Raw genomic sequence first — 13,089 nt, 5'->3', positions numbered from 1 at the left:
CCCACTTTGCCTGCTGGTGGTGGTCGGTGGGACCGTTGGCGCCAGTGCTCGGCAGCCTCGCCTCTGTCAGGGCAGCTGTGGCTCACTACCAGTGTGTGAATGTGTGTGTGAGTGGGTGAATGACCGATTGTGTTGTAAAGCGCCTTGTGGGGTTCCAGGACTCTAGAAGGTGCTGTATCAAATACAGGCCACTTACCTCTTCACTTGTTGCCAGTGATGAAAGAGAGTCTGATGTGCTTGATATTTTGGCTTTTTGACCCTAATGGACATCCGTTGGTAAGGTCTTACTCCAACACAGAAATACTGCTTGCTTGCAATGATTTAGGTACCTACTGCCCCCTATCGCTAGGAAAAATACACACTGTCACTTTAAAGCAAAAGGAGCCACCCTGAATGTGGCACCTTCAGAGAAAACAATAAGAACACTTCATTATGGTTCTTTTGCACTTTTAAATTAGCTCAACCAAGCCAACCGATTGTTCTTTAAATCTTGTTGCCAGCTATTTTTAGTTTTTAGAAGTGAAATTGTAGTTGTAAAGTTAGGCTGCCGATTATCCTTGTCTCTGCATATTTTGTCTGCTCTGCATGAAATGACCCCATCTCTCAGACCCCAGCCAGGAGTCAGTTAATACCACACACACACACACACACACACACACACACACACACACACACACACACACACACACACACACACACACACACACACACACACACACACACACACACACACACACACTCACACACACACTCACACACACACATACACACACACATACACACACACACACACACACACACACACACACACACACACACACACACACATATGGACAATGTGTTTCCATAGACTCCAATAATAAGTTTTTGAGCTAAAACGGGAGGTGGCCACCACCGCCGTTTTGACCATGTCACAGGTTCCGTCAAGCCCAGACAATTCCACAAAAGGGAAGAGAGGAGGAGCTGAGGGTGGGGCTGTAAGGCTGGGATCAAATGACGACACCCGGTCAAGCTGAAGCGATGTAGCTACAAGCTAACCTGAAGCTAACCCAAAGCTAACGCGGAGGTGGGAGCTAAGCTAATGGAGGTAGCTACCTAGCTACAACCGGAGCTAACTGTGGAACCGTGTGGAACACCAGCGACCTGAAGCTCATACGGAGTTTGTATGGAGGTTTGCAGTGCTTTTTCATGAAATCTATCTTTCTGTGAATAAAGAATGTGTGTGTGAATGGATGAATGATACACTGTGTAAAGCGCTTTGGAGTCCTCTTGACTCTGAAAGGTGCTATACAAGTGTGGGTCATTTATCATTATCAAAACACAGTAAGTGAATGGATCCAACTAGCATTGTGTGTAAAAACGTCCTTAGTCACTCAGTAGTGATCCCAATTCTGCTTGGTGACCTAAATAATTAGATAGACTTTATGACAAAGCACAGCTATAAGATTCGGCTGAAAGGTGCTTGGCAGCCCCAAAGAAATGTTTGTTAGGTGACTATTTTTATGTAACAGGTGCAGTGGTTAGAGTAGGGGTCTTCAACATGTCACAAGCGAGCAACACACTTGAAATGCACTCGCCTTGAAATAGCCAGCGAGCCATCCTACCTGACTTGTAATTAATGAGGGACGGGTTTTAAATTTGATGGCAAGCCTTCCTGTTTTGTGTATTATCTAATATAAAATTAGAATTTTGTAGAAGTAAAATAAAAGTCTCATTATTGCACAAATCTTTTGGCAAAGATTTTCTACTGCAAATACGCAGATTTTCTAAAACCAGTCTCTCACGGGGTTGTGAACGGTTAGTTCACTAAATTTCAAGTTAATCTGAACCTTTGGTAACCCAAGGGGGTTCAAATGAAGAAGCTAGACTTCTTTGGTTTCTTGAAGACTTTTTGCTTTTCATTCGAGGAGCTTTGTCAATTCTGACTGGAATATAGGGGGTCATGCGTATAAGCTGTAGTTGTCTGTTGTTGCTTAATGAACAGAAACTACCTATGAGTACCCATCGTCCCTGCCTCCTGATGAGTTGTTAGCCTCTACTGTGAGGGAGTTGTATTGATTAGATGTACCTGTACCTGATTCAACCTAGTTCTGTAAACACTTATGATATAAAATGTTTGAACATGTTCAAAATTCCATTGACATGGCACTCAGCTCCTACAACATATGCAATATAATGGAGACACTTTGGTAATGTTTCCAAATATATTAGAAACTCCTTCAAAAATTATGCTGGAATTTTCCAGCATAAATAACCTGTTAAAGGTCTAATGTCAGATGTTTTCCTACAGGATTTTCTGCTAGAGAACAGAATTTAAAGTTCCATCAATATTGGAAAGTGTTCCAAGTTCTGAAGTAGCAAAGCAGCCCCAGACCATCACACTGCCACCACCATGTCTGACCCTGAAATGCAGTTTTGGCTTTATTTCAGATGTAATGGGACACACTCTTTCTAGAAAGTCCCAAGTCTTTGTCTGCTGGACCTTCTTCTGCTGCTTTTAATGATTCTGTGTTCCTCTTTGCCACCTACTCAGTGGCCTAGTAGTATGAGCGTCTGCCCTGGGACTGGGAGGTCAGGGTTCAAATCCAGTCGGCTCATATCAAAGACTTTAATAAATGGGATCACCTAATCATCAAATAGTGCCCGAGCGCTGCCACAGCTGCAGCTCCCCACTCCCCACGGGGATGGGTCAAATTGGCCAGTGTGTGGAGATGACTAATGGGACTAACTTTAACTTTACACGTATGTAGTGCAGCATCTGCGTTCAACCATCTCCTCTATAGACAGCATCCCCACATCATTTTCAACACATTTCTTTATAGAGTTTGGTCTTGTATTGTGTGGCTGGTTAACTCCAACAAGCTTTTCCTAACTCCACGAAGACCAACATTCTCTGTTTTCTCTTACCCCACCTTTAATGTGACACATAGTGTACAATCACTGTGTCCATTCTTAACTCTATCTCATGTCTAGTGTCTTTTGCCACATTGAATTACCATTAGCAGTTTGATTTGCATCCATTTTTCTCCACTCTCTCTGACCTCCAGGAGTTCCTACGTCAGGTTGAGACACTTGTGCTCCGGCACATGGGTTCATAGCACCAACATCCCTATCGACAAAGAGGAGGAGAAACCTGTCATGCTACGGGTGAGGAGATGGTTACTGTAGTACTCCAAGTGTAATATGGTTTGAACTGATTAGAAAAATGTCTATTTTTTAATAAATTGTTGAATGTCTTTTTTTAGATTGGAACATCAGGAATAAAGGAAGATAAGGAAGCCTTTGCAATAGTCCCAGTGCCTCCATCAGAAGTGCGTGATTTAGACTTTGCTAATGATGCAAGTAAAGTGTTGGCTTCCATCGCTGGCAAACTGGAGAAAGGCACCATCACACAAAATGAAAGGAGGTATGCCTGGAACTGGTCAAAAATGTTCAAAATGATCCAGTTTTGTTGTGTGAACCTAGAATGTTCTTCATCAGATGTTATATCATTAGTGTAGAGTATTTCAGACAGATGGGAAACATGTTTCACTAAAACATTCAACAAGTTGTGGGGTTAAATGTTTATAGTGAGCAACATTGTCTTTTTTCGTCTTCCTGATTTGCGTACCCCTCAGGTTTGTGACCAAGCTCCTGGAAGATCTGGTTTTCTTTGTGGTAGACATTCCCAACAGTGGCCAGGATGTTCTGGAGATCATGGTCAACAAACCAAACAGAGAAAGACAAAAACTAATGAGGGAGCAAAACATTCTTAAACAGGTTGGCTTTATTGTGGTCTGATTTAAAAAGTTACATTAGCAAATCTTTAGAAACGGCTTTTTATTTATTTATTTATTTATTTTGTCTTCAACAGATTTTCAAACTTCTCCAAGCCCCCTTCACAGATAGTGGTGATGGCCCCATGCTGCGCCTGGAGGAGCTAGGGGATCAGCGCCACGCTCCGTTCAGACACATCTGTAGGCTTTGCTACAGGGTCCTCCGCCATTCTCAGCAGGATTACAGGAAGAACCAAGTGGGTTTAACTCCACAGCGCTATTTAAGACTCTCAGTGAAGCGTTTTCTTCCATTTTCATTTCATCTTCACAGGAATATATCGCCAAGCAGTTCCGTTTCATGCAGAAGCAGATTGGATATGATGTGTTGGCAGAGGACACAATAACAGCTCTTCTCCATAACAATCGGAAGTTGCTGGAAAAACACATCACCGCTGCTGAGATAGACACATTTGTCACACTAGTGAGGAAGAACCGGGAGCCGAGGTAGGCTGTAAAGAAAGACGTGCAGCTATCTCAGATCTGTCCGTGGAACATGAACGGAAATATATTAATAGTAGTAGTGAAGCTGCATGTGTGTGGCCACGTCATTTGTCTTGTTGTCTTAAAGGTGTGCTTCACTGAAAAACATTTAAAATCTTATTTCTGATTATAATTGGTCAACTATAATTGTTTTTTCATGCAGGCTGAACGTGAAAATAGTCTCCTACACCTATCTCCTGCATTAGCTTCTGATGGAAACAGATGGTGAAACTCTAGGATTAGAAAATCCTGACAAATCTACGTCACACTGTCACTAACATTCATGGACTCACCCATCTTGGCCCATCACGGGGAAGCTCGTTGTTGTTTTAGCGTCCAGGAAACAGCAGAGAACGTCTAAGCTAATAGAAGCTAACTGTTAGCATTAGCAACTCCACCATGTGGCAGAACTCCTCCAGGCAGGTGTTATTTGTGAAGATAAAACATTATTGTAGAGACAGCAGTAGCTCAGGAGGTAGAGCAGGTTGTCCAGTAATCGAAAGTGTAGGGTTAAATATTGTTGCTTTTAAGCTTCATATATTACCGTTACTTATGACCAATAAGCTGTGATATTCTATACAAATATAGAATGTCAACCTGCTTTGTCTTTGGATGTTTAATCAAAAGATTCTAGGATTCTTTGCCATTTCAGGGATCAAACACACTTCGTCTCAATTCAGACAGAGTCAGGTTTGTAAAAGATAAGAAATTTATTCTGTAAACAAATAAAAACATGACAAGTTTAACTAAGGCCCTGTCCACACGTAGCCGGGGATCTGCCAAAACGTAGATATTTTTCTACGTTTTGGACTGTCATCCACACGAAAACGGAGTTTTTTCACACGAAAACGGATCTTTTTAAAAACTCCGGCCAAAGTGAAGATCTGCGTTTTCTCCGTTTTGGGTGTCTGCGTGTGGACGGACAAAACCGGAGTTTTAAGGTCCGTGACGTCACTTTCCGCGACAAAAAATGCTGACATCACGTGTGCGACCTGTGTTTACACTAGCCGACAGCATGGATGCCCTCAGAGCTGCGCTCGCTTTATCAATCGTCCAAGCGCTTTTTGCTTGTTTGTTTGAATTACTGCTCCTTGCAGAACACCACAGACGAAGGACGAGGTTAAGAACGGGGGAAGTACTGCCGCCTACAGGTCTGGCATGTCCTTAACAACGTTTTTATCCGGGTACGTGTGGACAGAGTTTCTTTTTAAGACGAGGTGGTGTGGATGCAAGTTTTTGGAGGGGCGGATATTCGTTTTTTTTAAAAACCCGGCTACGTGTGGACTAGGCCTCAGACTACTGTGATGGTTGAATCTAAGTGGATGGGATGTGATGTGTGGTGATTGAATAGTGAGTGTGTGTTTATCAAAACCTTGTATCTAGAAGAACTGAGTTCTGGGTGTGGAAAAGAATTTGGTTTGCATTAAACTACGAAGCACAGATTAATCAACCTTATTAATTTAAGCACAGATTAATCAAACATTATTATTATTCATCAATCATTAATGTTCATTTGACTATATGGTTATTTACTATTATAACGGTTCAGTCCTTTATTCTGTGCAGGACAGCCTAGATAAGTAGACAGGCTTGGCAGAGAAGAACCTTGAGAAGGGAACATGATGTTGACAACACGTTATCATGTGTTCAGAGCTGCAGAACCTTCTGGGTTTGTTGGAAGTTAGAATGTAAAATCCACCTTAGAGAATGGAATTTATGTCTGCAGATGACCGGTGGCATGTAGGTCAATCTGTAGGTGAAAACTGACCAATCCTGGACATTACAAAAGGTTGCAGGCTCGATCCTGGCTTCTGCCAGAGAATGCTGCTGTTGTGTGTTTGGGCAAGACACTTAACCCACCTTGCCTGCTGGTAGTGGTCAAAGAGACCGTGGCGCCAGTGCTTGGCAGTCCTGCTTTCGTCTGTGCGCTCCAAGGAAGCTGTGACTACATTGTAGGTCATCATCACCAGCGTGGGAATGAGAGATTGTGTTGTGAAGTGCCTTGGGGAGTTGTAGAACCCTAAAAATGCACCATAGAAATACAGGCAATTTACCAGTGTTTCAGAGCAAACAGTGTCAGTGGTAGAGCTGCGCTTCTGTTATCTAATCTCTATGTAATCCAAGGCGAGATGTCCAAATATCAGGAAATAAAACTCAAATCCTGCCGTCTGAAGCAACTTTTTTCCTGAAACAGGCACATCTAAGCTACTTTCCCCAGAGTATGACTTATAAGGCATTCATTCCTCCTACTAGAGACCACTGCAAATGCAAACGAGTGAACCACACCTTTAAGGTTTGTTTATGAACTGTCTCTAACTACTCTGTCCTGTAGAGTAGTTTTGATGTGTTTTTCCTCTTGTTTCCTACGTATGTACAGTAAATGTGAAAACATACCAACGCATCATCTAACTAATTTCCACAACACTAATTGGGAATATGTTTCTCATATGGTGGCAGGTTTCTGGACTACCTGTCAGATCTGTGTGTGTCTATGAATAAATCCATCCCAGTGACACAGGAGCTCATCTGCAACGCAGTTCTGGACTCTAGTAACTCTGACATCCTCATCGAAACCAAGTGAGCTCCTTATTCTTACCTGAATTCCAGTTTATTAGAATAGAATTATTTTGTGTATGATTAAGCGTTAAACATTATGAAAAACACACCTTGACACTACAGGTGAAGGTTGAAAATTTAGAATATGGTGCAAAAGTAAATTTATTTCAGTAATTAATCTTAGACTGAGAGACCATCTAAAGGCCCAGGAACCATTTGCAGGTGTTTTGGATTCCTCAGCTGATGAAAGTGTGACACTTTGAGTCTAGAATATTAATACCAGAGTATCCCTCTGTGAGTTACTGAACCTGACCAAAAGGTCAATGGGCACTCTAGGAGCCTTACCATGTAAACTTTATGATTACAAAACCTAATAATAATTTCAAAATTCATTAAATCCTACATTTTGCTGACAGTGCTGAGGAGGAGCTCGGAGAGCGTTGTGCACAGCAGCACGGTGTTGAGTGGAAAGTGGAAACCCGTTAATCTTTCAGAGAGTCTGGAAGACTTCTGGTTATTGGCTTGAGTAGGGATGAGCCGGATACTTGTTTATGACGAGTATCCGGTACGGATAAAGCATTTTTGACGAATACGAGCATGAAACGAGTAAAACTCGTAAATATCTGTAATCGTGCTGAAGGAAAATCCTCATTGGGTAACTGTTTTCACGCTCTGTGATTGGCCAGTCACATCGAGCGCCCGCCCCTCCTTACACACAAAACTGCAGTCTCAGTCCGACCCATCCACGCACACACATAGACAGTAACGAATCTTTCTGTGCTTGCTTCACTGTTGCTCACGTTTCTTCAGTACTCCCTAGATTTTCTTCAGCTCGCCTCTTTTTCGGTTTGATATTTAAAGTTACTGTTTTCGTTACGGCCCGTGCTGCGTCGGTCACTGCCTCCGCTCCGCTTCGGTCGAGTTTGTCTTTTTTCTCCTCTCTCTCTCTCTCTCTCTCTCTCTCTCTCTCTCTCTCTCTCTCTCTCTCTCTCTCTCTCTCTCTCTCTCTCTCTCTCTGTATTAATTCATGCACTTAAATATTAATGTTCTGATTTTATTGAAAAACTTGTTCTGTAAAAGTTCCTTTACTATTGCGATCAAAAACATTTAATCTCAACTCTGAAGCTGCTCTGTAAATAGTTTTCAAATGAACAATACACACAGCAACTTCTGATCAGTCCGTATCAATTTTAGACTTAAAATAATGTATCGATGTAAACCACACCCACTTCTGGGTTAGGCCATGGCCACTCCGAGTACAGATACAGATACAGATAATTTAGATGTTTGAACAGATACAGATAGTTGTGTACTCGCTCATCCCTAGGCTTAAGTAGCGCTTGTTATTCAGCTCCTGCTTCGAGTGTGTCTGTGGAGCACAGATCCATCCATAACAACATTTAAACAGCCACAAGTCTGTCTGAGGCAAAAACTCAGAACCTCGTAACCTCTTCATCCAGCTCTCTAGAGATATTTGTTTATACACAGGCTGCTGGTGACCAGTCCAGGTTTACGCTGAGCAGAAGGAAAATGTGTTTGGGCCACAGCAGGTGAAATATTCCTACTTTAAGTGAAATCGTTTCATTGCATTGTTTGTGTTACTGGGGCACTCTGATCAGCTTGAACCTCTCGCCATAAGAACAGCTTCTTTCCATCTGCTGTTAGACTTGTGAACAGCTTATAAATACACAACCATGCTCGTCTTCTGTACTTTACATAACGTCACGTTATCGGCCATATTACCATTACCTGCCTTTTTTATAGCAAAGTTTTATGCTAGTTTATTATATTTTATTCTACTTTATTCTATTTTTAATTATATTATTCATGTTATATGTAGCACGTTAGTACTGAAGCAAGTTCCTAGTTTGTGAATTGTTTGTTCACTGGCAATGGCAATAAACCTTTTTCTGATTCTGATTCTGATTGTTAAGACTAAATATTAATTAAAATGAATGGGAATTTAACGAATGATTATTCATTGTTTTAAAAATGAAAGTGACGGGGATAAATGGATCGTGCAGCCTCTGGCAGCGAGCACATGCTGCCTCCTCAGAGTGCGTCCAAACGCAGCAGCGATTCATTCCATTTCCTACTCCTAAAAGAAAGAACCCCAGTAGCCTTCGTTTGGTTAAAACGTTTTAAACAAAATACACTTCATTTCATTTCATTTCATTTCATTTTTTTGTTTATTTCATTCAATCAATCAAATAAAAGTTACATTAAAACAATTCATGTTCACAAATAATCATAAATGAAAAGGAGCAGAAAGAAGCAAAAACTTATCTGCCCCTTTTTCACATCAAGACATTAGCTGTTCAACTCAAAGCCTGTCGTTCACCTACCCGCCACACCAACACAAAACAAATCTATCAGCCTTCTTAAGGTCTTATTATGTCATCATGATATATTTGACACTTTTTTAAAATACAGAAAATGATTGATTGTTTTATTTCACTGTCAAGTCTATTCCATAAATAGACACCTTTAACTGTGATACATCTTTCCATTATCGCTGTTCGGAATCTTGGTTTTTGCCTCAATGTAGCCTTTAGTAATATCTTAGACTCAATTGGTTTTACTCAAACAATACATAGCTCCACCCATTCCTGTCATCATATATTGGACCTTGTGCTGACTTATGGCATAGAGTGTGAGGAAATAATGATCTTTCCACATAATTCAGTCCTCTCTGACCACTTTCTGATAACCTTTGAGTTTTTTATAACTAAGTTCTCGAGACATGAAAGTAAATTTCACTATAGTCGGTCTCTATCTGACAATGCTGTTGCATCTTTTAAATCAACTGTTCCAACTTTACTATCTTCAGCATCTCAGAGGAAAGTATCAGAAGGCAATATTTTTCTTTCTAGCCCTTCACAAATTGATGCTTTAGTTCACATTGTTACTTCATCTTTACATGTGGCATTAGATGATGTTGCCCCTTTAAAAATGAAGGTAATTAGGGACAGGAAGTTAGCTACCTGGTTTAATTCTCATTTACGAGCTTTAAAACAAAACTCTAGGAAATTGGAGAGAACATGGCGCTCTACGCACCATGAGGAGGCCTACCTATCCTGGAAAAATAGTCTTGTGCTTCATGAAAATAAGCTTCGACAAACTAGAACTGCTTATTTTTGATCGCTAATCGAGGAGAATAAGAATAATCCTAAATTTCTTTTCAGTGCAGTTGCTAAACTTACACCGAATCATAGCTCTGAGCCATCTATTCCCTTAGCCCTCAGCAGCAATGACTTTATGGGAATTTTCACAAGTAAAATTAATTCTATTAGAAACAAAATCTTTAGCATCCTCCCTAATGCGATTTCTTCTTCCTCAGTAAGTGAGGCAGCTTCAGAGGTGACTGTAGAACCTCATCTGTGTTTGAACCATTTTGATCCAGTTGAGCTTTCAGATTTATCAAAAATATTAGCTTAATCTAAACCTTCAACTTGCATTTTAGACCCAATCCCAACCAAATCATTTAAAGAAGCATTTCCTTTGGTTACTGCCCCCATTCTAGATATAATCAATCTATCCTTATTAAATGGATATGTACCACAAGATTTTAAGGTTGCTGTAATCAAACCTTTACTTAAGAAGCCTTCTCTAGATCCAGATGACCCATTGAATTATAGACCAATATCTAACCTTCCATTTTTATCCAAAGTCCTGGAGAAAATAGTGGTCATCCAAGTATGTGAGCATGATCTGTTTGAGGAATTTCAGTCTGCTTTTAGAGAGTATCACAGTACTGAAACTGCATTAGTGAGAGTTACAAATGATATTCTTATGGCCTCAGATAAGAATCTTGTGTCTGTTCTAGTCTTGTTAGATCTCAGTGCTGCTTTTGACACAGTTGATCACAATGTCCTTTTAGAAAGACTTGAACATGTTGTAGGGATCAAAGGAACAGTGCTAGGCTGGTTTAAATCCTACCTGTCTGATAGATTTCATTTTGTAAATGTACATGACAAATCTTCTTCATACTTCAAGGTTACTTGTGGAGTACCACAAGGTTCAGTGCTTGGACCAATTCTTTTTACTATGTATATGCTCCCAATTGGTAAAATCATTAGACAGCATGGGATAAACTTCCACTGTAATGCTGACGATACTCAGTTATATCTATCCATTAACCCTGATGAACCTAATCGGTTGGGTAGATTACAGGCTTGTCTTGAAGACATAAAAAATTGGATGACGTAGAACTTTTTGCTTTTAAATCAAGACAAGACGGAAGTTCTCATCTTTGGACCAGAAATCCAGAAAAGGAAATTGCTTAGTCAATCACCTGACCTGAATGGCATTAAATTAGTCTCCGGAAACAAAGTAAGGAACCTTGGTGTTATCTTTGACCAGGACATGTCGTCCAAATCCCAGGTTAAACTGGTTTGTAGGATTTCCTTTTTCCACCTTCGGAATATTGCTAAGATTAGAAGCATCCTTTCCAGGAGTGATGCTGAAAAACTAGTTCATGCATTTATTACATCAAGACTGGATTACTGTAATTCATTACTCTCAGGAAGTCCACAGAATGTAGTTAAAAGTCTTCAGCTTGTCCAAAATGCTGTTCGGACACTGTTGCACTATTTGTAATATTTCACTCTCATCTACTTTATCAAGAAAAATACTATCCACAATATACCCTAATAGTGTGCACAAAGACGAGGCTTCTTTTTAAAACTTTAACCATGTTTAATATGAGCCTTTTATATGCCACTCTACAAAACTACAAATACAAAATTAAACCAAAAACAAAAATCTAAATTTCTCTTCCAGTAAACGTGTGCACTCGCTTGTATAAAAAAAATCTATGTTTTGGTCTTCTTCTGTGTGTGCACATCAGTCCGTGCGTCATGACGTCACATGCACGAATAAATTGTCCATCGTCTTTTTTTGGACTGATTATTGGTGGTGGGAAAAATTATTCAACTCGCCCAACCCTAACCCAACACCATATTTCCCTTCGGAGCCCTGTTTTGATATTTTGTCTAATAATTTTCTAATTTGAAACTTTACTGTTAGTCAAGATTGTGCCCTTTGCTGAGCTTTTCACGAGCATTAAATCATAAACTTGTCACGTAAATGAAGAAGATTTGTCAGATTTCTTTTGTGCTGTTGCTCAGATTGGTGTTGTCGAGGTTTGAGATCGAGGCAGGAGTAAATGGGGAGGCTCCTGTAGAGGCGGAAGATGAGGAGGAGGTCTGGTTGTTCTGGAAAGACAACTGCAAGGAGATTCGCAATAAGAGTGTTCGTGAGTTGGCCCAGGATGCAAGGGAGGGCCAGAAGGAGGATCAAGAAGTGGTCAGCTACTACAGGTAAGATGTATTTCTTTGTTAAATAGGATTCATGGTAAAGGAATGACTCCTAATCTGGTGCGTTTCTGTTTTTCCCTTTTTTTCTGCAGGTGCCAGCTGAACCTCTTTGCCCGGATGTGTCTGGACCGTCAGTACCTGGCCATCAACAAGATCTCTGGTCAGCTGGATGTGGATTTGATCCTGCGATGCATGTCTGATGAGGACCTGCCGTATGATCTGCGGGCGTCTTTCTGCCGCCTGATGCTGCACATGCACGTGGACCGGGACCCTCAGGAGCAGGTCACACCTGTCAAATATGCCCGCCTGTGGTCTGAGATTCCATCCCAAATAGCTATTGATGAGTGAGTAAATCGTATTTCGTCTGTGATTTAGGCACGCGGTTGTCATTCTAAAGATGTTTTCTCATCAGTGAGCTTCTTCTCTCTAAAGCTACGACAATGATGGAACCACCCGAGATGAGATCAAGGAACGGTTCAGCCTCACCATGGATTTTGTGGAGAACTACCTGAGGGAAGTGGTGTCACAGAACGTTCCCTTCTCTGGCAAAGAGAAAAACAAGCTGACCTTTGAGGTAACTCCTCTGACTACCGTGTGAACAGATAGGAACTTAGGTTAGGCAGATGATTAATTATTCAGTTTTACTGACTTCGTTGCAGGTTGTGAACCTGGCGAGGAACCTCATATACTTTGGTTTCTACAACTTCAGTGACCTGCTGCGCTTGACAAAAATCCTTCTGAACATTTTAGACTGTGTGCATGTCAGCACTGTTTACCCCATAAACAAGATTGAGAAGGAGGATGAAAATAAAGGTAAGTGTAGAGTTTTTCGACTTGCGTCGCTGTTTTTTCTTATTCTAGATGAATAAAAGACCAAGAAAGCAGACTACACTTTGACTTTATGCTTGTATGTTTTGTAG

General features: G+C 40.8%; 1 protein-coding gene across 7 annotated transcripts in view; it reads left to right on the top strand.

The window, feature by feature from the left end:
• Positions 1–13,089, top strand: part of itpr1b (inositol 1,4,5-trisphosphate receptor, type 1b) — a 206,723-nt gene that overhangs the window by 55,472 nt on the left and 138,162 nt on the right. For all 7 annotated transcript variants that reach the window (XM_054748811.2, XM_015959905.3, XM_054748785.2 and 4 more), the window contains exons 14-23: positions 3,048–3,147; positions 3,246–3,406; positions 3,618–3,759; positions 3,854–4,012; positions 4,087–4,259; positions 6,753–6,872; positions 11,981–12,172; positions 12,262–12,513; positions 12,602–12,743; positions 12,829–12,982. In XM_054748811.2, coding sequence (XP_054604786.2) covers positions 3,048–3,147; positions 3,246–3,406; positions 3,618–3,759; positions 3,854–4,012; positions 4,087–4,259; positions 6,753–6,872; positions 11,981–12,172; positions 12,262–12,513; positions 12,602–12,743; positions 12,829–12,982 — 1,595 coding nt within the window. The remainder of the gene's footprint in view (positions 1–3,047; positions 3,148–3,245; positions 3,407–3,617; positions 3,760–3,853; positions 4,013–4,086; positions 4,260–6,752; positions 6,873–11,980; positions 12,173–12,261; positions 12,514–12,601; positions 12,744–12,828; positions 12,983–13,089) is intronic.

Source organism: Nothobranchius furzeri, chromosome 3 (assembly GCF_043380555.1).
Source record: "Nothobranchius furzeri strain GRZ-AD chromosome 3, NfurGRZ-RIMD1, whole genome shotgun sequence".
Lineage (NCBI taxonomy): Eukaryota > Metazoa > Chordata > Actinopteri > Cyprinodontiformes > Nothobranchiidae > Nothobranchius > Nothobranchius furzeri.
This window is presented reverse-complemented; position numbering and strand designations above follow the sequence as displayed.